The 24,310-nt window shown below is 38.5% G+C and overlaps 1 protein-coding gene across 2 annotated transcripts; it reads left to right on the top strand.

Moving 5' to 3' along the window:
• Positions 1–719: 719 nt before the first annotated feature.
• LOC110964027 (sodium-dependent neutral amino acid transporter B(0)AT2-like) lies at positions 720–14,440 on the top strand. Of its 2 annotated transcripts, none has more exons than XM_022212598.2 (12): positions 720–835; positions 5,157–5,370; positions 5,616–5,773; positions 6,606–6,726; positions 6,842–7,017; positions 8,330–8,440; positions 8,536–8,777; positions 8,911–9,094; positions 9,188–9,389; positions 10,568–10,727; positions 10,876–11,038; positions 11,566–14,440. In XM_022212598.2, exons 2-12 carry the CDS (start codon positions 5,157–5,159, stop codon positions 11,803–11,805), a joined length of 1,971 nt encoding a protein of 656 aa, XP_022068290.1. In that variant the 5' UTR covers positions 720–835; the 3' UTR covers positions 11,806–14,440. The 2 variants fall into 2 exon arrangements, with proteins under 2 accessions (XP_022068290.1, XP_022068289.1); XM_022212597.2 differs by lacking the exon at positions 720–835 and adding an exon at positions 3,537–3,874.
• The last annotated feature ends 9,870 nt before the right edge of the window (positions 14,441–24,310 follow it).

Raw genomic sequence — 24,310 nt, 5'->3', positions numbered from 1 at the left:
ACATCAGCTGAGCGATCTCTGCCTGGAGGGCAAAGGTCTCAGGCTCCTCCTCTTGGTGTATTTCTTCAGGCATCTTGTTATTTAGTTGACTTTTCTTGAATAAAATGCCACTAATGTATTCTCTCTTCTGCTCTCTGACGCAGGGGATAACTGATGATTAGAAAACACTTGCACACTTATTATGGTAGCACATGAATAAAAGTGTGAGTTTTTATGGAAAACATGAAATTCCCTGGGTGAACCTAAACTTTTGAACAGTTGTGTACATGCTTTAACACTGATATTGCACATGTATACAAAAAAATTGAGGCTCAGATTGATGTTTTTGGTTTTCTTGCTCATATGCACAGATGATGTCTAACTTATAAAAATGGATGGTTGGATCTCATGTGTAGGTATTTATGGAAAAGACTTTCTTTGATCCTAATATATTCCCATGAGATGCTGTATCAATATGAATGTTCCCTTCAGTGGAACATTAAAGATGAGCTTATCCTTTCTTACCTTATATTTTATTTTGAATTGGCTACTTTACGACTCTTTAAAAGGTGTTGGGAAAGACACTTCTTTGTGTGAGATCTCTGCAGGCTAGCAGTAACTTAAGACCTTGGAAATAAGCTAAATAGCCTGGTCGGTGGGGTGACATGGAAAGCGGGGTGTCACATTTCATAACAGAGTTTGATAGGCAGCGGACAGACCTCCCTTTTATTCTCCAATCGGGGAGATGTTGGGCGGAGACCAGTCAGGTGAAGCGGCGGCGACTTGACCGCTTGACTTTGGGTTTGAGGACATTTGGAGAACTTTCCCAAGAGTCACTATTGTTTGGCACCACGAGGTATTTATCATTTATTCATGCTTACGTGCTGGTGCTTTCAGACACCTTGATTATTTCGTAGTTTGCGAGTTTGGAGTGACAGCGGGCTGTTTTATTTACCTCCAGAGCAGGCATACGTGGCACACGATGTGCACGGATCACTGTTTGTGTGTGTGTGAGTGAGTGCGTGTGTGTGACCAGAAAAATGTCTCTGCCAGGTCAGTGTGACTGGATGCACTTTATAATATTTGTAGATCTATTTATACTCTAAACACTGATGCTGGTACAGTCAGTCAAGGACAGAGGGATCTATTGCATCAGCCAGTTTTTTTTTTTTTAGTTTTTCATATCATAGAGAGCGAAAACCGAGTGTTAGTGATAATGATCGTAAAAGTCACAAGTTAAAATGGTAAAAGTCGTAATCTCACAAATGTGGAAACCAGAAATATACCGGTTAAATTTTATTTCATTAGCTTGTGCAAACATAACATTTAAAGTTTATTTAAAGTCTTGTCTTTGCCACAAACTCTAAATATTTCTCGGATCCTAGTTTCACTTTCTGAGTGCGGATCTACTTGGATCTACCTGGCTTCTCACATTCACACGTGTCGGAAAATTAAATCTCATAGACGTGTTCGACTGCTGCGTTCAGGCTCGGTCGTGTGCATGTGAGAGCCGTCGGGACTCAACCGTGCGGCTCATTTAAATGGAGATAAAAGTTCCAAAATCTGCCGGTCTAGTTTGAATTATAACATTTAATAATGTCAGCTTTAGTGCACTTGTACTTTATGTAATTTGTACGTATGTTCCTTTACACTTCATACACAAATATTGTACTTTCACCTATAGTCTGACTTCTTTCCACTGGCTCCATGTGATTTTAAGATTTTTCTGATCATTTGTAAAGCATATCTAGACTGTAAATCATTTTAACATCGTTCAGCTTAAAAATGTAATTTTTCCCTTCTCATTGTTTAGTTTAAAGTCTACTTGTGAGTTGCAAAAGTATTAAACTAGGTGTACTGAATTAACTTGATTTGAAAAATTATTAATTAAACTAAAGATATTAAGTTGAATCAAGTAGTCACTTGGACAATTTCTAAGTTAATGGAGTGTAATTTTGATTTAACATTGAGAACTTAAAGTCACAGCTGTTAAAGCCATTTTGATCAGAGTTAGCATAAAGATAATCAGTGAGGCTGCTCCCAATTGCAGTGACAAAACTATGAGTCTAAGTGATTGCAATATTGACCTTCGTCGTGACACAACTTAATTTAACAAAGACTTTCCACCATTTTTGTTCAATCAAAACACAAAAAAACAAGAGTTTTGAGGGAATTTAACTCTTAACAGTGCATCCCAGGAGGTCAACTTATATGCTAGAGTTGTTTCTTCTCTTACTTAATATAATAAGTTGAGTGAACTTTGAACTGTTCATTCAGCTTGTTATTTTAAGACAAAATCCCTTAATTAAGGTGGTAGTCTACCCTAATTTATTAAACAACATATTTTGTTATAATTTCTAAACAATGCAACCAATCAACACAAAACTTGGCACAAAGAAAGATAGATTTGGTAGAAGCATTTTACATTTAGCTAAAGTCTTACACATTTTGTAGTTTCCATGGTAGCAACAGATTTGGCAAGATACAAAAAATCTTATGGAACAAATATCTTCAGAAGGAAAATAGCTATCAACACCAAATTTGGTGTGCTGACTCCTTATGTTATATGTATGTTTTAATTAGACAACTTTTCCTATTTTTGTATACTTGAATGATAACCATGAAAAGAGTCCTTTTTTCTATTTGAGCAGAAATATTAGATGAAGTAAAAATCTGTCTACTTAAAACATACATAATAAGATTTGCTGATACACATACAAATTCAATGTTACAGGTGCTCAAACATTTTGCACCTGAAATACCTTCATACACTACCACCTTAATAAGAACTCATGTTGATAAGTTCTAAAGTGATCTGAAAATAAAAAATGACACATTTTAGGTTCAATTTACCAGAAATTAGAAAGTATAGCTGGTTTATTTGATGTTTATGTTTTCACTAAGTACATCAGCAAAGATGAGTAGATTTGATTACATTCATTTATGATCTTTTATTATGAAGATACACAGTAGATGGATTCATATAAGGTGGATCCATGTAGGTCAGCTCGCAGCTTCAGATTTTCAGATTGAGGCGCTTCTGGTACTACGAAGTGGAGGTTTAAATCTACTTTTTGTACTCTTATGTTCCTTTGTTTAAATGCATGTGTGTTTTATTTTGTGTAAGTACTTTGAGAGCAAAGACAACACCACAGCCTAACTCCTTCTATGTGTCAGCATACTTAGGCAATGAAGCTGATTCTGATTCTGATTCAAACCTCGGCTTTGGATGAACCTGCTTGCAGAGATAAGACGTGAAGGAACTTCTTTAAAATCTGTTTTATCAACTTGCTTGCATGTGCTATTTTTATTGCTAAATTCAGTTTTTTGTAGTTTTTCTCGTTTTATTCATATTTATTAATATTGACAATAAATTAATAAATGACTAAGCATCCCGCTTTAGCTTTGTCTGTCAAATCCCTTTGCAAACCCCAGATTTTTAAAAAATGCCCTACTAAACACAGCGATTGTAATTGTCTATGCTTTCAGGATGCGGCTTTGTTGCGGTTCGTGCTGGTGTTCAGATTTCCTCCAGCCACTGAACACATCGCGTAGTAGGTGTGGTGCTGGTGTTGCATCACGCGGAAGAAACAATCCCACGCACGACGACATCCGTGAACCGCGAGATTACGGTGGCGCGTAGAACACATGTGTCTGTTTTTATTTATTTACTAGACGTTATTAACGTTTATCGAACGCGTTTTAAGCTAAAGCTAATGTGAATAAATGAAATAGAGGATTAGCTTGTCGCGGGACATGATCCACAGCAGAGTAACGGTTGAAGTCGCCGCCGCACGTGCTCGTTATCAGTGAGCGACGGATAAACGATTATCTCCGGTGTGTTCATCGATTTGTTTCTTCTGCCTCCACGTTTACGTCGTTTACCGGCTCACAGGTCAGTTTGTTTTGTTCAAGGGGTCTGTTTTCTGTGAGTCAGCTTGCCGAGGATGCTCTATGACGGGTTGTAGCTTCACCGGTACGTGTCACTTCACGTACAAAGTCGTTAAAGCGAGCTTTGTTTTTGATCCAAGTGGCGATTTAACTCTAATGTGAAGCATATTTACATATATGAGGAGATGTGCTAACTGGTCCCTCTCTAATCAGGGATTATTGTGAACCTAGGTTACAAAGCACTTAGTGTAAGTCACCACCTGGTGGGATAGCGGGGATGCCAGTTCCTGTAACACTGAGGTTTACCTAGCATAGCATAGTCACTCATATAAACGGTGAGATAAAATACAAGGAAAAGACTCTATTATTGCACGTTTTAGTCTTAACTACTGTCTCCAAAGTCAAATATTAGGATGAGCACATTCTAAAGCAATTTGAAAAAATATTTAACGTTAAAATATTACTAAAAATGCTGTTTATTGCAAGCTTTAAACTAATAAACTGACCACCAGAGAATTCATTGGTTTGTGTTGTCTCAGTAGTAATGCCTCAAGCTGACTAGAACTACAGTAATTAATCCATTTATCATGTAGTTATCAGCTATTCTGATAATTGGTTGACGTAAATCAAATAAAATGAAGTAAAACAAACGCAATCTTATTTCACCGGTGCAGTATTGCATGTTCTACTTAATGTTTTCTGTTGTCGTCTTTGCCTTTAGATTGAGAAAAGCACTTGCTCTGTTATTCTATTTGTTGCTTTATCTCTTTAATCTATTATTTACATATTTTAGTTAGTTTTACTTCATGTTTTACTTTCATATTTTGCTTTTATGAATTTTGACCTATATTTAGTCTTTTCTAATCTGTCCTTTAGCCCAACTTATTTTTTATTTATTTTGCTGGACTCTGTCTCTGGTGTTTGCTCATTGCACGTGCTTATTTCTGATAGAGTTTCTGAAATTAAGTTAAAGTAATTTTTCAGTAAAAAGCCGAAATTCTCTGATTTCTGCTATTTACTTGTAAATATTGTCTGGTTTGTCTCCTCCTATATGACTGTTAATGAAATATCTTTAGTTTATGGACAATACAAGACATTTTAGGCCATCATCGTGAACTTTGAGAAACGCTGACACTTTCTGACATTTTATACGCCCACCAACTAATAGATTAATTGAGAAAATAATCAACAATGAAACAATCATTAGTTGCAGCCCTAATTATACATCTCTAAAAATAATCGCAGGATGATTTTATTTTGTTTTCCCTTGCCGTCTTTGCTTTTAGATGGAGAAGCAGCCTTTGCCCACCGATGATGAGAAAACAGATGCTGGAGAGTCAGAGGTTAATGGCTACGCTGGTGAAGAGAGCCAGCAGGGATCGTCGTCCACGCGAGCAGGATGGAACAGTAAAATAGAGTATTTTTTGGCTCAGGTGGGATTCAGCGTCGGGCTCGGCAACGTCTGGAGGTTTCCGTATTTGTGCCACCAGAATGGAGGAGGTGAGTATAACTTATACGATTGTTTTTATCCTACACAGTATTTACTCAGACAGGAAAGTAAATGGTCCACGTTTTTAGAATAGAAATGGTCTAATATTAAAATCTGAAGGCGAAATAAAACATGTTTTCAGTAGAAGTAGTGTTGCACCGAGCAGTCATCAGTTAGAAATCCTGCTGGGGCACAATTGGAAGAAACTCAGATGTGCTGCTCTTTTGCTGACTGAGCGTTGTTCCTCTCTTCTCAGGAGCTTTCCTCCTGCTGTATGTGCTGCTGATGCTGCTTGTGGGCATTCCCTTGTTCTTCCTGGAGCTGGCAGCGGGTCAAGCCATCCGACAGGGCAGCATCGGAGTCTGGAAATACATTTCCCCGAGGCTCGCAGGCATTGGCTACTCCAGCTGTGTGGTGAGTTGGCAACCGCTGAATAATTAGTCCTCCTTCTAATGCTGGTAGTTTGTTAAGGATATGTTGTGGCATTCTTTCCAAGTGTGTTGTCCACTCAAGCTCAGTTTTCGATACAAAAGCACATGTAGGACTATTATTCATATATTGTGTACAGACAGAGAGCAATGATATGATTAGATATGTCGTTTTATTCCAAAATATTACCTTGAGCGAACTGCCAAGATGCAGGCTGTAGATTTCTTTGGATTGGTGCCTTTTTTGACTGTTTTGTCTTTCTTGTAGTCTGTTGAACGTCAACATGCAGCTCTAACTGCAGAGAGAAACACTTGCCCAGTTATTCTTTTTATTGATTTCTCCCTTTATTCACACATTTACGTCTTTTAATCTCTCTCTCTCTCTGTGATTTATTACTTAATGTTCTCTTAATTTATTATTTTTCTTTTGTGAATTTTGACATATAGTTTGTCTTTTTTCTGTCCTTTATCACTTCCTTTTTGTTTTTTTTTTCTTATCTTGCTTTTATGTTTTTATGGATCCTGCCACCGGTGTTTCCTCATTCCATATGTTTATTTATGATGATGTCACTTCCTCAATCCATGTTTTGAGTCCTTCTTTTACAACATTATGTTTGTATGAGTAGGGGGTATTGTTTTATTGTCTTGTTATTCATTTCATCTGAAAGCACTTCCTGTTACATGTAATTTGTATGAAAAATGCTTTTTAAGTAAAGTCTGATTGATTTATTGATTGATAAATGATATTAGCAACATTTCCCTTTAAAGCACAATATCATTTTTAATCATCTGATGATTTTCTTCTTAAATGTTCTCAGGTTTGTTTCTTTGTGGCCCTCTACTACAATGTGATCCTTGCGTGGAGTCTTTTCTACCTTGGGAATTCATTCCAGCATCCTTTACCTTGGGAACAGTGTCCAAAACATGGGAATGTAACAGGTAAACACACAGAGTTAAGGTTCAGAGCTCACAAGGCACGGGGAGTTATCAAATTCTAAATTTATTTACCCACGTGTAAGACGAGTAATTGATCTTGTTTTTCTTTTCCCTCCAGTGAAAGAATGTGAAAAGAGCTCCCCCACGTCGTATTTCTGGTACCGTAAAGCTTTGGATATCACAGACTCCATCGATGAAACGGGTTCTTTCAACACTTACATCGTCTGCTGTCTGCTGGCAGCCTGGACTGTTGTGTGCCTGGGAATGTTCAAGGGCATCAAGTCCTCTGTCAAGGTGCGCGTCGAATCTGTTGTGACTTCTGACTTTCAAAATGTTCATTTTTACTGTCACGGAGGGTGTGCCATTCAAAGACGTTTAAAAGTTAGTTTAAAATCAAGCTGGGCAGATTTAGTGACTGTTCTAAAAGAATCTTACAAATACTCTGTCAATAACTTTCTGAATGCCATGTTTACTGTGGACTTAGCTCAGTGAAAGACTGAATATTAAACAACAGAAACATGAAGAGGAGCCCATCGTTTGTCCTCCTGACAATTCCTGATTTACCGACAAAATTACATCCTGCTCTCTCTGTGTGGACATTCTCAGCTGGGTTAAATCCCTGTCATGTGTTAGGCTTAGATTTCAGGGTTAGTGTGGGTGAGAGAATCTGTGGAATGTGTGGCTTATGTGTTAACCTGCTTCAAAACTAAGATTACAAAATGCGTTTTACATTTACATAAATGTACATTTTTTTATACTGTATTGTGTTTTCCTGAACATATTAGCCAGTCCAGTCTTAGTAAAGCTGTGTAGGACAATATACAGTAACAACCCAGGGCAAAGCGTTTCAAACAGTTCTACCTAAATGGATTCTGATTTATAAGGAAACTCCAAGTAAACATATCATGAGCGGAAGTTATTTTTTTGTGCTGGTGCTAACATTGGAGAGAGTTTAAACCCACTCAAGCTGATAACAGACTTACGCACATGCTGTATTGATTAGAAGGGCCATATGTTCAGTTTGTAGCGAGCAACAGGCACATTGTTAGAAACAATGACAAAGTATCCATGAAGATACAGGCTGTAGCTTTCTTACTTTCTGTCAAGGTTACTCTTTGTTACAAATGCGTCTTTGACATTTGTGTCTTGAAAGTACGAATGCAGCTAAAACTGCAGAGACGAATAACAGAAAGTGCAACCATTTTCACACTTCCTCGTTCACCTGTTTTGACGTTTGCTGAATGGCGTTCACACAGTCGCCCGAGCATAATATCTTTTCTTGTGAACCTGATAGTCTTGTTTTCAATTTGTAGTCCTCTCCGTGGGGGAAATGTGTTGCTATAGCAGCATAATTGTTAGAATTCAGCAGAGACCTAACTAAAAGGCAGTTTACAAAAGCATGCAAGAATATAAATAAGCAGTCTGAGGAAAGGAGTTTATTGGAGCGCAGCATGCTAACAAGAAACACGGAGATGTGTAAAAATAAATGAAGTCATTTGCTCCTGTAAATGATTAAAAACAAAAAAGGGGAGCCACTTGAAAACAACAGTTCCCTTTAACCCAAAGTGCCTCTGCTGTCAGATAATCATTGCTTTTCATTACCCAGGTGATGTATTTCTCCTCCATCTTCCCTTACGTGGTGCTGTTCTGCTTTCTTGTCCGTGGACTAATGCTGGATGGAGCCTTAGAGGGAATATCCCACATGTTCTACCCCAAGGTATCCGCTGATGAAATGTCTGCTTGAGTGTAGAGAAAGGAGGCAAATGTCAGTATTCCCCCTGACCCACCTGTGTTTCCCCATCACATTTACAGCTGGAAATCTGGGCAGATGTGCAGGTGTGGCGGCAGGCAGCCACCCAGGTTTTCTTTGCCTTGGGTCTCGGTTTTGGGTCCATTATCGCCTACTCCTCCTACAATCCCAAGAACAACAACTGTCACCGTGACGCCTTCACTGTCTCCTTTATTAACTTTCTCACATCTGTGCTGGCCACTCTGGTGGTGTTTGCTGTGCTCGGCTTCCGCGCCAAAAACAAGGTCATCAAATGTGTAGTCGGGTATGTTTTGAAGGGTACTGCAATGCATGCTTAATTCTCCTTGCTTCTGATACCATGTATAGTCAATATTTGGGCACATTTTTACACGAATGAGTATATGTTTCTGATTGTCTATTGTTTTGGCTTTCTTTAGTAACTTAAAGGAGCTGTCAGAGCAGTTTCACAGCGGTTATGTGGACCAAGGGCTGATGCCAGTATTCAATTACTCTGATCCCAAGTCTGTTGCTCTGGGGGAGTACAGGTCCTGGTTTAAACAATACGGTAGTAACGTCACCGGCAATTTAACAGACTGTGACCTGGAAAAGGAGATGCAGAAGGTAAACACAGATTTTCTTGGACTGATTAGAGCATTATTTTGTGCTTGCGTGCAGTGCATAAATCCTAAAGCACACTCTTCTGTTTGTTTTCAGGGTGTTGAGGGCACAGGTCTAGCTTTTATTGCCTTCACAGAGGCCATGTCACTCCTGCCCGGCAGTCCCTTCTGGTCCGCACTCTTCTTCCTCATGCTGCTCAACTTGGGACTCAGCACCATGTTCGGCACGATGGAGGGAATCCTCGCCCCCCTCAGCGACCGCTTCAAAACTCTGGCTAACAACAAGATCAAACTGACAGGTAAACACCTCTATTACCTCTACTTTTGTTTTTCTTAATGATCTTATGTCTCCCACAACCCCACCAGCAGGTTAGGGAGAGGCATGGTGTCTTTGAAAAACCATTCCGTTGGGAAGATGAACCAAATCTATGCTTAATATCATTATATTTAAAAAAATCTTGTTATTCTCCATGTCTTATTTACAATTTGAACAAAATATGTAGTTTGTTCTAAGCGGATTCTTTAAAAACAAGTAAAAAAATGATGCTCCTGCGTACAACTTTGAAGGGTTTAGTGACATTTCTGCAACCAGCAATCACTTGATAAGCATTTAGCGGCTTTTCAGCTGAACTGCAGGCTGTGTTTACACCGAGCATGTGTACAAATATTTATAGTATGTGAAGTCACCATTATTTTTCCAGTATTTCTAACACTTGTGGGCACTTTTTGTACATGTTAATTCCATTGTCGTATCATTTTAGTAAAAATGAGTAATCAAAGAAATTCCACTTTTGCTTCTTTTTCTAGAATTTGAAACATTGTAACTGTCCTACTGCACAAACAGGACATTATTTAGCGCTCTCTCCTTTTATTCATGGTCGTACTGTTTCCATAGGGGTGCAGGACTTTATATTGCAGTGAAAAATTTAGCGCACAGTAAGTAAAAATGTGACCGAAGCCAAAAATGTTCATGGATTAACATCACATTAGTGATTCAGCACAGTTAACTGACTGACTGACTGACTGAGCACTTGTTGTTAAAAGACAGCACAGCACCAAAACTCTGAAATCTTGACTTTGCAGTTCAAGTATTAGTTAGAGCAAAAATATGAACACTGTCCTGAATTTAAGTGTCTGTTTTATGTCACCCAGTAAATGCTTTTGGAAAGAACAGTCTTATCTTACTGCTGTGCTGGCAGGTATTTCATTCTTTATTTGTGTCTTGCCGCATGCCCTCAACATGAAGCTAATAAAGGTTTTCTGGAAGCCCTGTAGCCCATTGCAATGAAGCAAAGAGAGATCAGAGAAACACACCTTTCTCCCGCTATTATTGGTCTCACATTTGAAGCAGGAACATTTATGGACACAGTCACAGGATATTACCATGCGATCTGTGTCTCATTTTGGGTAAAGATATTAAAATTAAATTGATAACCCAGGTGTATTATTGTACCTTATGTCTCTTCTGCTGTTGTAGTTTTCAGCTGCATCGTCGGCTTTGTGATTGGCCTGCTCTTCACCCAGCGCTGTGGGAACTACTTTGTGACGATGTTCGATGACTACTCCGCCACTCTTCCCCTCATCATTGTCGTGGTGTTTGAGACCTTCAGTGTGTCTTGGTTATATGGAGCCGATAGGTGAGGTTTCTACTCAGACTGCGGGAAACTGAAATCCTGAGTTCATTGTACATTTAACTCCACGACCTCTCAGTGGAACAAATCTTCATCACAAACATGGAAGTTCTTAAAGTTGAATCTTTTTGTTTGTTTTTTCAATTTCCCCAAGATTCCTTGATGACATTGAGGCGATGCTGGGATGGCGTCCATCTGTTGTTTACAAGTACCTGTGGAAGTACATTTGCCTACTCGCCATGCTGGGGCTGCTGTTAGCCACCACTATCCGCATGTTCATCGCACGCCCCACTTACATGGCATGGAACCAGGAGAAGGTATGGAGAGTTTCATGAAAGTGGAAAAGAAGTTCACACAAACAGCTGTTTGAGATGTATTGGTGCATTTATGTTTTTTTCTATGCAGAGGATAAGTTCAGACAAATCTGAACATGGTGTTCTTTGCCTTCTAAATTATCAACAGCTTCAGGCCATAAGACATGCTGTGCCTTGAGTAAGGTTTTTTTTTTTCTGCACATCAAAAACTCAAACTACAAAGTAAAACGTCTTGCTCCCTCTGCACCTGCTGTACCTAGAAAAAAGCATTCCCTTACTGGAAGTTTTCCTGTGTTGTTGCTTTTCAACATTGAATCATTTTATTTGGGTTTTTGGACAAGAATTCATAAACGGATTTCTACAAAGTAAAGTCAATTAATAATTATCTAATTTAAAATAAGTGATTGCATATATTCCAAGCACAGTAATTCTCTATTTGAAAGAACTAACACAATGGATTTTTAATGCTCTTCAGGTTGTTTGAGTTCTGGACAGATTCATTGGGTTTGTATGGTTTTTTTTTTTTTTAGGCTTCTGAGGAATATCTGGAGTATCCTGGTTGGGCTCTGGCTGTTTTGGCTTCATTGATCATATTTGCCATGATGCCTGTCCCAGTGGCCTTGATCCACGCTCTTCTGCAGGACAGAAGAAAACCAAGATCCAGAGACACAGAGATCGGTCAGTACAGCATCGTTAGCACTGTCGACACTCCTATGACTGACATGTCAGAACTGGACCACAGGAACGGGGTCGCTACTTCTGTTTCCTAAACTCTGGACTTGCATCAAGGAAAGGACCTAAAGTACACGCTATAAATTTGTACGAGCCATTTTTAAGGACCCTTCTGTTATCTCACAGCTTTCAGTGCACATGCCACACAAAAAACATTTTAGTATTTAAAACTTTCTTCCACTGTTTTTCAACTTTGGTTAAGTCCAAGAATATCCAGGGGATATGATTTTCTAATAATGTTCTAGCAAGTAAAGCTTTTAAAAAGTATGTAGTATGGAAAATATGGAGCAAATAATTTATTTCTGTTTGATGCCTACAATGTGGAATATCAACAACACGACCGACTCATTCATTCAAATGAGCAAAAACAATGTTTCAGTAGAAGACATGTCATGTTGCTGCAGTTTGGTTGTTTTGGCTCAGTATTTCAGATATTAATTTATCTGTATTATAATATTTTTTCACTTTAAAAAAACACATAATTGCATATAAGCTGTCCTTAATTTCAGCAATTCACACCTGCTACTGAAAATATTCCAACAATCTTTCACTATTCATTTGAGGACAGTTACAGCTCATCACTGCCAAAAACCTCTTCTCTTCAATTTAAAGCTCTTCCATGTTTATATTTTTGTTTTCCTTGTGAACTGGCTGCACAGTAAAGACTTTTTAAGACTGTTACACCAGGAGAGATATGTATGCTGAAATTAAAGGTGAAGTCCGGGACGTTTTCACATGAATGTATAAATGAAAAAAAATGAATTTGCTAAATTCAAACCTTTGCCAATTGAGTTGACGCAGTGCTGATGAAGCCTGGCAGCACCAGATAAATCTTCCTGTATTTCACAGAGCTTTTAATCTGCTCTCTGTGGCAACATTCCTGCACTGGCAGCAAAGTTTTCTGTCAACCGACACCGTTTGGTTCGCCAGAGCTGAAATGGGGAGCAACTATGGTGGCAGAAGCCATGTTTCCATAATGTGTTTTGAAGTATCACATTCATATAAACTGCAAAATTCGTAAAAACTTTCCCATTTTTGCAAAAAAAAAAAAAAAAAAAGCCTTTTCACCTGCTTGACGTGGTTTTCGATAGCAGGCCTATTGAGCGATGGAAGCACAGCTGATCAGCTGGTTCCACTTCATCATCTGAAACTTGACCAATACCAGCTGACTTTAACAGATAATTACATCTTGCTCAACTGAAAAAATTTTTGAGGACTCTACATTTTTCTCTTGTAGATGGCCAGAGATTTGTTTTTTCTTCTTTACATTTTTTTAGCAGTTGACAAACAATAGCTTTTGTTTTCGTCCTCTTCTGCTCTTTTTATTACAGCCACGAGGAGCTTAGCCTAAACCGCCACTTTCCAGCAACTCTATACAGCTTCCCTGCTCCAAAGCAGTTCGTGTAAAAATTCTTATTTTCTGCTTTTATGTTTTTGCAACCTTTGAAAATATTGCATGAAATTTGCCTCACAGTTATTTGGAATGATGGCTAGAGACATGGAGCTGTGCTGCATATCAGGCAGTGATAGCAGCAACTAGAAGTAAAGACCCTGAAGTGTTGACAGTGCATGTGTAATTACTCTCACTACCAGAAGGGGGAGACAAAAGTTCCCCACTTGAGGTTTAAGTACAGCTGTAAGGTAGTATTAAAGGTCCAGTGTGGAGGATTTATTGTGCAAGCGACTCACTCAGCCTCCCTTTCCAAATGGCTAGGCTACAGCTTATGCCATTTCAGTGTAAAAATGTCAGCTAATTTTTACACTAATGTGAAAGTTATTATGAATGCTATGTTCCATTTCTGCTAACGGATTCCTTAAAATCCTCCCTCCTTTACACAAAAGCTATCCAACCATGTTCACCATAAAAAACACGAGTCCAGAGCCACTGTTTTACTTTTCTATTTATTCATACAGTAAGCGGGTGTAGCTGCACAGTTTACACAAAATATGCATGTTAGCATTCTCTTTTCAAAGCAGCAGCTCATACATACTGTCTGGAATGTTTGAGGGAAAAATAAATCAGCATTGAAGTAATACGGAGCATATGTGCACAAGGACTCTGAGCTGTTTTTTGTTGTGTCAGCATGGTTAAAAACATTGAGGTAAACTCCTGTTAGCAGTGTAAATATGTATATAATGTAAAAACTCTTTAAGAACAAAGTGATGAAACCTCTGGGATGTCGATCCCGCTTTGTTTTTAGTAGATTGGAAATGTGCATGAAGCATTGAGTGTGTGTTTTTGTAAAGCTCGTATGGAAAGTAAAGTAGTTTTGTGTATGTTTTTAAACAAGCTACGCAAATCCACACAAAGTACTTTCTCACTTCAGATTTACATGCAGTATATGATTGTATTTTTTAAACTTGATGGCAGGTTACAAATGTGTCATAGTTTGTTTTCTGTAGTTTGTTTTTAGTTTTTCTGTTACTTCAGCGGGTTACTATCAAAATCACTTGAGTTCATGAACTTGAATGCTGTAGAATTCTGGGTGCCTTCGACTTTAATAGGGCTGAATGAACAAAAACCTGAACGAATTCCAGCATATGTACAATTTTATAGAACATTTGTCAGATCGATAGTGTGCTGATTCTAAATGTGTAATATAAATTTTTAAGGAAGTGTAATATGCCACTCCTCTGTCAAGTGTTTCTATTTTATTAAAACAACTTTCAGCACTCTGTTGACACAATGTTGTGACTTTTATCTGATCAAGTTTTGACTTCACAATGTTTTTTTTCTGCACATTTTATAATGTTGTTTGCTTTAAAGATACATTCAAGTGTTAATAAGTATCAACAGACAGAAGTGAGGGCTTTATTTTTGCCACATTTTCCATTATCTTGGTAACCGTGAACCAGCATTAACATTTACTTTGCAGTTTTAGGTTTCTTTGTTGCATTTGGTGGCTCTCTCGCTTGAAGGTGCAGATTTTCTGGCAGGAGTAAAGAAGCTTTTTGCTATCAAGTTCTCCGCATAAACACACTTCCACAGCCCGCTGCGTGCTGCACTAGTATCTGCCTGGGAAAGTCGAAGCATATCGCGAGTTATTTCAAGGTAAATATCTGAACAGCTGTAATGAAGACAACATTTAGATGCAATGTAATCATTTGTTATTTCACGGCCTGTGCTATCAAAGAGCAGTGTCTGTAAACGTTCCTCTGCCTTCCCATCCCTGGCCGACTGAAGGCAGATTGTATTCTTGTGTGTAGAAGTCTGGCAGCTCATGTTGGCAGAAGCAGTGCAGGTGGCCTGAAACGTGAACCTTAATGCTGACAGGATGTGTGCTGAGGCGGCTGACCTGATGTAGCCTACACAACACTGTTCTCATTGTTAGCTACGGTGCACTTTCTTTTGTTATTCTTTCGTATCTCTGAGTCCTTGAGCAGTCTCTTTGCAGGGTTGTGGAGACTACAGGAATGAAACGCCCACCGCCGTCACTGCTGGGAAGTGTTTTGAACTGCCCAGATGATCAAACATCAGATGGTTTAAGTTGACTAAGCGTTTTATTTCTGTGCCGCCAGACATTCTACAAGCACTGAGTATGTGACCTATGCTGGATGTGCATCATATGTTACAATAATGAAAAGGTTTGTCATCTACTGGATCCATTCCTAGTAGATTTAGTAGTATTTTTTTCAGTGATTTTTTTTTTTGTTTGTTTTCATATCTCTGTTCAGAAAATCCCATGTTAATTTTTCTTATAGTAATTATTTGGACTTCATTTCAAATAGGCTGAGATTTAAACACTTCATTTAGGCCAGTAGACTGAGATTACAGCAGTATTTCTCTGTGTCAGCAGGGAGCTCTGCTGCACTCACGTTACAGTTGGGACCTCAGTAAAAAAGATTTAAGCGCTTATTCAGTTTCACATTTTTGCAATAGATGCATCTTTCTTTGAACTTTATTAAGACTTGAATAAAAATCCCGATTTTTTTTTTTTTTTTTTTTACCGTTGTAGATTGAACAAAATAGTTTGTTCAAGGTCAGGGCTTTAAAAGCTCGTAAAGAATTGTGCCAGTAAAGAATTGTGCCAGAAAAGAAGTCTTTGCTGAGCTAAACGTAGCACTCGTAAACCATTTCCTACATGTGTGTTCTTATGTGGAGAGCTGCTCGCAGGTGTCCCCGTGGAAATATTAGGTGTCTGGAGAGTTCAGTTGTCTTGGATGCGGGCTCAGTTCAGTCAGCCAGAGAGGACAAGGCCAACACCCGGCAGACAGAAGAACGACTTCCTCGCTTCGACCTCAGGTAAACACAGCTGGTAAGATGTCTGCAAAATTTGCTTTGTGTAGCAGTGAGGGTTTGTGTGTGGCAGGGATGATCTTAAATGGTTTAAGGAACCGTGTTTTTTGGTGTAGGACTGGGTTGGATTTGCATCATATAACTGGGAAGAATACCTGAGGCCACAAAGTTACTTGAGGTGAGTGTAGCAAGGTAATTCACAAGCATGCATGTGGTTATTTTCAAAGTAAGTGAAGTGGGGATAGATTTGATTATCATGGCCAGTATTTGGCGTTTTTCAGATTATCTGTATTTTTATTTGCCGATTATTCATAAATTAAATGTGCTACTCCAGGTCTGATGCAGCCACCTGTCTGTCTGTATCTCTCTGTGGTGTCAGAAATGTCTCAAGCAGAGGCTGCAAAAACTGAACAACAAACACAACCTGCTGCCACAAACCAGGACATTGTCTCACGGCGGCTAAAGCTATGCTAACGGCTAAGTTAGAAAGCTGCAACAAATTTTAGATAGATACGTTAATTCATGACGTCGGGGCGATACAGCAGAATCTGGAAACAATAATGCTTTAGGACAGGGGTGTCAAACATGCGGCCCACGGGCCAAAACCGGGCTGCCAGAGGGTCCAATCCGGTCCGTGGGACGACTTTGGAAAGTGTAAAAATTACAGAATAGACATTAACTACAAATTGTAAATTTGTAAAACTATGAATTTAAAATAATTTCTAGACCATAAGTTGCTTTGATCCTAAGTGAAATGCTATATTACTCATCGTTCTTTTGTAATTTTGCCTCTTTTTTGTAATATTTTGTCTTTATGTTGTTTTTTTGTCTGACTTTCGTTGTTTGTCTCATGTTTGTCATTTTGTGTTTTCTTTTTGTCTCGTTTGTGTTTTTTATCCGTTGTTTTGTGTGTCGTTTTGTATTTCTTTGTCACACTTGTGGTGTTTTTGTTTCTTTTTTGTCTAATTTGTGTCATTTGTGTAATTTTTCATCTTGTTTTTGTCCATTTTTCATCCAGTTTTTGTCTTTCTTGTTTTGTTTCATGTCGTTTCTCTAATTTTTTGTCATTTTGTTTCTAATTTTTCTCATTTTGTCTCATTTTTGTCTCACTTTTGTAATGTCTTGTCTTATTTTTGTTGTCTTTTTTGTCTTACTTTTGTTGTTCATCATCATAAAGTAAAATACGGTATCATTCAGTTCCAGATACTTGTGACTAAATGTCATGTGCCTTTTTGTAGATAAACTGTGATCTGTAGGTTGTAATGTCTAAATGATGAACTGGGTCGTAATGTTATTGAAATTTAATTTATTTTTCTCACGAAATTTCAAGTTGTTCATGATGTTTTGTAAAAAAAAAAAAAAAATAGTCCAGCCCATTTCAGATCAAATTGAGCTGAATGTGGCCCCTGAACTGAAATGAGCTTGACACCTCTGCTTTAAGATCTGGACCTTACTGGGTAATAAAGGTAGTAGAACAGTGAAAGGTTAAGAAAGTAGAGAAGGAATAGCTGGAGACAAACTGATAAACAGTAGCCAGTGTCCTAATTGAATCACTCCTATTTCTGTTTTACATATTCGGTTATAATCACTCTTCTTAATAATGAAATAGCCTCGTTATGAATGACAGGTTCTCTGCTATCACACACATGCTATTAAAACTTTTCATGTAATGTTTTTCAATTCCAAATATCAGTCATCGGTCTAGTTTGATAACCAATAATCAGCATTAGTATCAGCCCTAAAAAAAGAAATAAAGAATATAATACAATACAATAACTTTATTAATCCCCGAAGAGAAATGCAATTGTCTGGGGTGTCATCTGTTTACTTTAGAATTAAATAGTCTAATTGCTGATGTTAAGAAAGATTTTCTGAATCTTTCTGTCCTGGAAAGAAGCCAAATTTGTCAACTTGATCCTTAAAGAAAGCACAGTGTACTGCAGATGTTTTTTTTGGTTTGTTTGTTTGTTTTCATTGGTTGCACTTTTGCTAGAAACGTCCTTTTCCTTGCAGGTGTATCAGTGGATGAGCCTCATGGCGAGCCTGGCAGCGCTGTGCCTGCTGCTGCTGTTTCCACTGAGCAGCTCCCAGAGCACCCAGCAGATCAGCAACCATCAGGCCCCAGCAGCACCACCTCCTCCTCCTCCTCCACAAATACGAGACCTGCTCAGGAAAGAGGAAACCGTTCACTTAAACACCAAGCGGACTTGTAAGTCTAGTTTGAAGGTTAAATATTCGACAGACGCCGGTCAAACCAGGACTTTCAGCAAAGACTTCCAGCCTGCAGTACACTGATAAAGAAATGTTATAGATACATTTTAAGTATAGACTTAAGTATATACTTTCATTTTTTCAGGTTTTCCCTGTTCTTTTAAATTACAGATGACTGGTAAAATCACAGCAAAATGTATGAATTCACGTTAACCAAAAATAAATAAATCCTGAAGTGTACACAATTCCCAAATTTCACAGATAGTAATTTGTTCCTTTACAGTGTTTGACTGTAAAATTTCACTATTTTCTGCCTAAAATATCATTATGTACAGATGGTTGCCATTATTTGAAAGTAAATTATCTACATTTAGTATTGAAATTTGGAAATATTTTAGAAACTGCTACTCTAAAGGTATCAACAGCATATTTACAATGAAGTATTATTTAATAATGTTCTAAAGATGACAATAGAACATCAAAATTGTTCATTAGCAGAGTAAAAAATTAGCTTTGTGTACCAATTTAAATAATAAATATTAGTACACATATATTTATGCAGACTAAAACCTGTATCTGACAGAATAATACACGTCAACTATCAGATTATCAACTAGACAAGCCCTCAGTAGATGGCAGAACCACGCCATCTACTGGCTGCCACTGTGCAGCCCCTACTGTCACACATGTAGCTTTCAATTTTGATCATCCTACATATCTCCCTTCCTACTTGATCTGCTGACCTCTAACTCCACAACTGAGCAGGGGACCTTAGACTGATCTTCAGTGCCAAGTTTGATCATCCTGACTTCAGCACTTGCAGAGATATCTGACCGGACATACCAACCCACATACGTACATATTTACCCAGCCAGCCACATACCGAAGCGATTGCAGTAACCCCACTGACGTACGTCAGGCGTGGTTAATTACAATTCAACAATAAATTGATTCTTACAACCACCAGGGATGATAATGTTTGTTTTGTTGTGATATATGTCCATGTCTCCTACACAAGCAAGAAGTTATTCCAGAAAGTCAAAAATGAAGTTATTTCAAACAAAAACAATCAACATTACACTTGACATAAGAGTAACACTTATATTTCTTGAACTGATTGGTGTAAATCAAATTGTGTTTGTATTCGCTTTCAAAACCAGTGTCCTTAAAATTTCAAAAGTTGCACCTCATAAAATAAATGTTTTTGCTGCAATGCATCACAGCTTGTCACAGAACATATGTTCACAAATTACCATATTTAAAAATTTGCTTTTGTTCCTCTGGTGCTGTAAAAAAAATTGTATCAAACATTACATGCATCTTAAGACCTGTTCAATTTGATGGGTTTATTTGTTTTTTGCTCTGATGTGTTTTGGGCGAATTATCCTTATGATAATTAGTGCAATAGCTGCTCTTTCAGAAAAGCAGTTTATCTGTTAAATTTTGGCTATTTTTCTGTGAAGAATTTGGAGTTTGGCGCCTTCATTTTGCACTGTGTTTGTGTGAGAACGCTGATGGTGTTTGTCCCTCCACAGATGCTCATGTAGACAGAGATAACGGCAAAGTAGGTCTGTTCATCGCCGCTGCCATGGGGACCTTCGCTCTGATGGCTGCAGTTTACTGTATCTACAACAAGTTCTACACCAAACAGCAGTACCTGCACACCCAGCTTAACGACGACCCAGGTAGAGGGCTTCACTGTTACCGAGTCACACTTGGGGAAACTGTGTGGCACTAATTTTCATTATCAGAACATGAAAGAAGGAAAGGGAGAGTCAGAGTACTTTAGAGTGGCTCCAGCTCTGTTGTTTTCAATCCACTCGGCCCTTTCAGCAGCACATGTAGCAGAGCACCTTTCACATCTGAACATGTTGTATGTATACATATGTAAAGAATATTGACCTATACACACGTGGACAAAATTGTTGGTACCCTTCAGTTAAAGAAGGAAAAACCCACAATTCTCACTGAAATCACTTGAAACTCACAAAAGTAACAATAAATAAAAATTTATTGAAAATTAAATAATCAAAAACAGCCATTACTTTTGAATTGTTGATTAACATACTTATTTAAAAAAACAAACTAATGAAACAGGCCTGGACAAAAATGATGGTACCTCTATAAAAGATTGAAAACTATTTGACCAGAGTGACATGATTAACTCAGGTGTGTCATTTAATTGACATCACAGGTGTTTCCAAACTCATAATCAGTCAGTCTGCCTATTTAAAGGGAGACAAGTAGTCACCCTGCTGTTTGGTGAAAAGGTGTGTACCACACTGAACATGGACAACAGAAAGCGAAGGAGAGAATTGTCCCAGAACATCCGAAAAAGAATTATAGACAAACATCTTAAAGGTAAAGGCTATAAGACCATCTCTAAACAGCTTGAAGTTCCTGTGACAACAGTGGCTCATATTATTCAGAAGTTCAAGACCCACGGGACAGTAGCCAACCTCCCTGGACGTGGCCGCAAGAGGAAAATTGATGACAAATTGAAGAGACGGATCGTTGGAATTGTATCCAAAGAGCCCAGAGCAACCTCCAAAGAAATTAAAGGTGAACTCCAAGGCCAAGGTACATCAGTGTCAGATCGCACCATTCGTCGTTGTTTGAGCCAAAGTGGACTTCATGGGAGACGACCAAGGAGGACACCACTGCTGAAAAAAACTCATAAAAAAGCCAGACTGGAATTTGCAAAAATGCATGTTGACAAGCCACAAAGCTTCTGGGAGAATGTCCTTTGGACAGATGAGACCAAACTGGAGCTTTTTGGTAAGGCACATCAACTCTATGTTCATAGACTCAAAAACCAAGCATACGAAGAAAAGAACACTGTCCCTATGGTGAAACATGGAGGAGGCTCAGTAATGTTTTGGGGCTGCTTTGCTGCATCTGGCACAGGGTGTCTTGAAAGTGTGCAAGGTACGATGAAATCTGAAGACTATCAAGGCATTCTGGAGAGAAATGTGCTGCCTAGTGTCAGAAAGCTTGGTCTCAGTCGCAGATCATGGGTCTTCCAACAGGACAACGATCCAAAACACACAGCCAAAAACACCCAAGAATGGCTGAGAGAAAAGCGTTGGACTATTCTAAAGTGGCCTTCTATGAGCCCAGATCTGAATCCCATTCAACATATGTGGAAGGAGCTGAAACATGCCATCTGGAGAAGACACCCATCAAACCTGAGACAGCTGGAGCTGTTTGCTCATGAGGAGTGGGCCAAAATACCTGTTGACAGCTGCAGAACGCTCATTGACAAATACAGAAATCGTTTAATTGCAGTGATTGCCTCAAAAGGTTGTGCAACAAAATATTAAGTTATGGGTACCATCATTTTTGTCCAGCCCTATTTCATTAGTTTGTTTTTTTAAATAATTATGTTAATCAACAATTCAAAAGTGATGGCTGATTTTGATTATTTAATTTTCAATAAATTTTTATTTATTGTTACTTTTGTGAGTTTCAAGTGATTTCAGTGAGAATTGTGGGTTTTTCCTTCTTTAACTGAGGGGTACCAACAATTTTGTCCACGTGTGTATATAAATATTCAAATTTTTAGCTCCATAAACACCAGTTTTGCTCCAGTTACCCAGGTACTTTATTGATTAATTCAACTGGAAACATGAGCTGACCTGAGCAAACATCAAAACAAGATGAAGTGATGGAAATTCATCCAGTGACCAACTGTCCTCTGCCTAAACCCTTCACACCTCTATTTCACTGTCTCTCTGACTGGCCAACCCCAACAGTTTGGCTCATGACAGTTCCATTTTATCTTTATTCCGTTTTCTGGATATTATCTAAGCTGCAAATATGCTTTTCTGTCAGGATAATGTCGACTTCAGGCTGACAAGAGCCTTCATCTGAAGCCTTGTGACCAAATAGAGACTAGTGGCACTTAAAACTTGAAACCTTCAGAAAGCAAACTTCGGAAGAATTTTCTTTTAAATGCAGATAATGAGCTTTATTTGATTTGATGACTTTATTTACAAAAGAAGAAGGTCTGTCACTGCAACAGATACTGGAGTCAGTTTGTCTTTGCTTGTCCCTACCACTGAAAATACCTTTATCTACCAAGAATGCGCTGCTAGTCCAGCTAAAGCTAGCGGTACTCAAACACTTTGCAAGCTGTTTCATGAAATGGCCTAGGAGTTCCTGGCAGCACAACGTTAAGGACAGAGCTGCGTGGAGGAATCTGACCAGACCTACTGTAAATGAAACAGTCGTTGTCGCCATGACAGACTGCTACGACAGAAGATACCAGTAATAAACAACACAAATGCTATTCAGTTCAAAGGTTATGAATGCAGAAATACAACAATCAACTAGAAAAGCACTCGGAGAGCGCAGGACCTGGCCAAGGCTGCTTGGTTGTATCATTTCCGACGGATAAGTCCGCAGCGGTTGATTTGTAGTAGAACGATCATCAGAAGGTAGTTGATGTAGTGTTCACTTGCATAATTACAATGACTCTGTGTCATTATCAGTGGATCCAGACTATAAGCCGCACCACTGCCAAAATCTAATCAGTTGGTCCTTGTGTCATTTCTGACCTTCCCTGAAAATTTCATCCAAATCCCTCAATCTGTTTTTGAGTAATGTTGTGAACAAACAGACAAACCAACGCTGATCGTCATATAAGTCCACCGTGTTCCCTGGCGGTGTAGTAAACAATTAAATCACTCTTTCCCTATTTTTATCTGTTCCAATTTTAGCTGAAAAATCTGTCTTCAAATCTCAGACATTACCTCTGTCAGCTCTTGTAGTTGTTTCATGAAATCAAAAAGAAGTTTCTTCTTTTATCAAAGTGCTGCAGTGTCAGTCGATGAGTGCATGCTAAAAATAGCAAGTTAAAAAAATCCTTTACTCTTCTGTTGGACAGTTACAGATAGCATGACTGAGCTCATGATGTGTTCGTGATCAGGTTCATTGACCTACGAGGGTCAGAACATCCCCAGTTCTCTAGTTAATAAACAAACAGCAAAACAAGTCCGGTATTACTAAAGATCGAGCAGAAATGTGTCATTTTCTGCTTCTGTGAACAACTTTTATAGTGTCCTCTGCTCAATCATGTGTCCTATGAGCTGAAAACAGCTTTTCCATTTATAAAAAACCTCTTAAAGTTTCAGCTTTCTTGCATCTCTGTCCACAGAATTAACCACAGACCCGATGGACCCTCCTGCTGTGTTTTTCCACGCCTCTCCAGGTTCCAGTGCGATGGATGTGCGTAAAGCAGGTTACGGTTCGCTCTCGGACACTCCATCCATCATTTCTGTCCCACCCAGTCTGTCCCCTCCTCCCTCAGCCATGCCCTTCCCTCCCCTCTTCCTCTCCTCTCACTCTCTGAGAACTATATCAGCTAAAGACCTGGAGAGGAGCTGCATCTGATATAGGAAGTTATCAGTAGCAGAGTCAGGTTTTTAAATGACAGTAAAGGAGACGTAGCTGTTATTCGAATGTGACTGTTGTTTTCTAGCGTCAATACATATCAGATTATTTTAGATTTTAGCTGAAAACTGTAGAAAAGCACAGAAGAAAAGAAGGAACTTTGTCAGTAGCATTTGGTGACAGGTTTACAGGAGAACTGAAACCACCAAATCAGTCTGTTGTCGTATTGTCTCCTCACTGCCTTTAACCTTCACATCTATCTTAAACATTCACTAACATTTACAATCATATGTATGACCTGTAGTCTGTTTGTTAGCTTCATTAAACTGGAACTTAACTGCATTTTATCTAAAACTAGCCACCTTTTCAGTAGAAAATAAACTTTAGTCACTAATGAATTGCTGTCTTTCAGATTTCTGCTTTTCTGATCAATATTTACAGCACCATAGCTAAGATGTCGCCTATTGTTTAAGCAAAACGCACCATTCAAAGCTTAATAATTTAAGGATATGCAGATTTTCAGATTAAAATCAGTGTTTGTGCCTCTTTACATATGTTTTGTTCAAAATTAAATAGCAAATTAACGTGGACTCTGACTTCTTATGTGACTGCGAGGCTTTACAGTTAAGAAAAGTCATCAATCTCTGATTTAATTATTCAGATTTTTTTTCCTACAGTGAAGTGTCTGTTGAAATGGTCTG

This window comes from Acanthochromis polyacanthus, chromosome 19 (assembly GCF_021347895.1).
Source record: "Acanthochromis polyacanthus isolate Apoly-LR-REF ecotype Palm Island chromosome 19, KAUST_Apoly_ChrSc, whole genome shotgun sequence".
In the NCBI taxonomy this organism is placed as follows: Eukaryota; Metazoa; Chordata; class Actinopteri; family Pomacentridae; genus Acanthochromis; species Acanthochromis polyacanthus.
This window is presented reverse-complemented; position numbering and strand designations above follow the sequence as displayed.

Bases quoted from the DNA above. Each gene is read 5' to 3' on its own strand.
- LOC110964027 (XM_022212598.2), top strand. From the start codon at position 5,157: ATGGAGAAGCAGCCTTTGCCCACCGATGATGAGAAAACAGATGCTGGA. The intron at 9,095-9,187 runs GTAAACACAGAT...GTTTGTTTTCAG, and splicing joins TGGAAAAGGAGATGCAGAAG to GGTGTTGAGGGCACAGGTCT. The intron at 9,390-10,567 runs GTAAACACCTCT...CTGCTGTTGTAG, and splicing joins CAACAAGATCAAACTGACAG to TTTTCAGCTGCATCGTCGGC.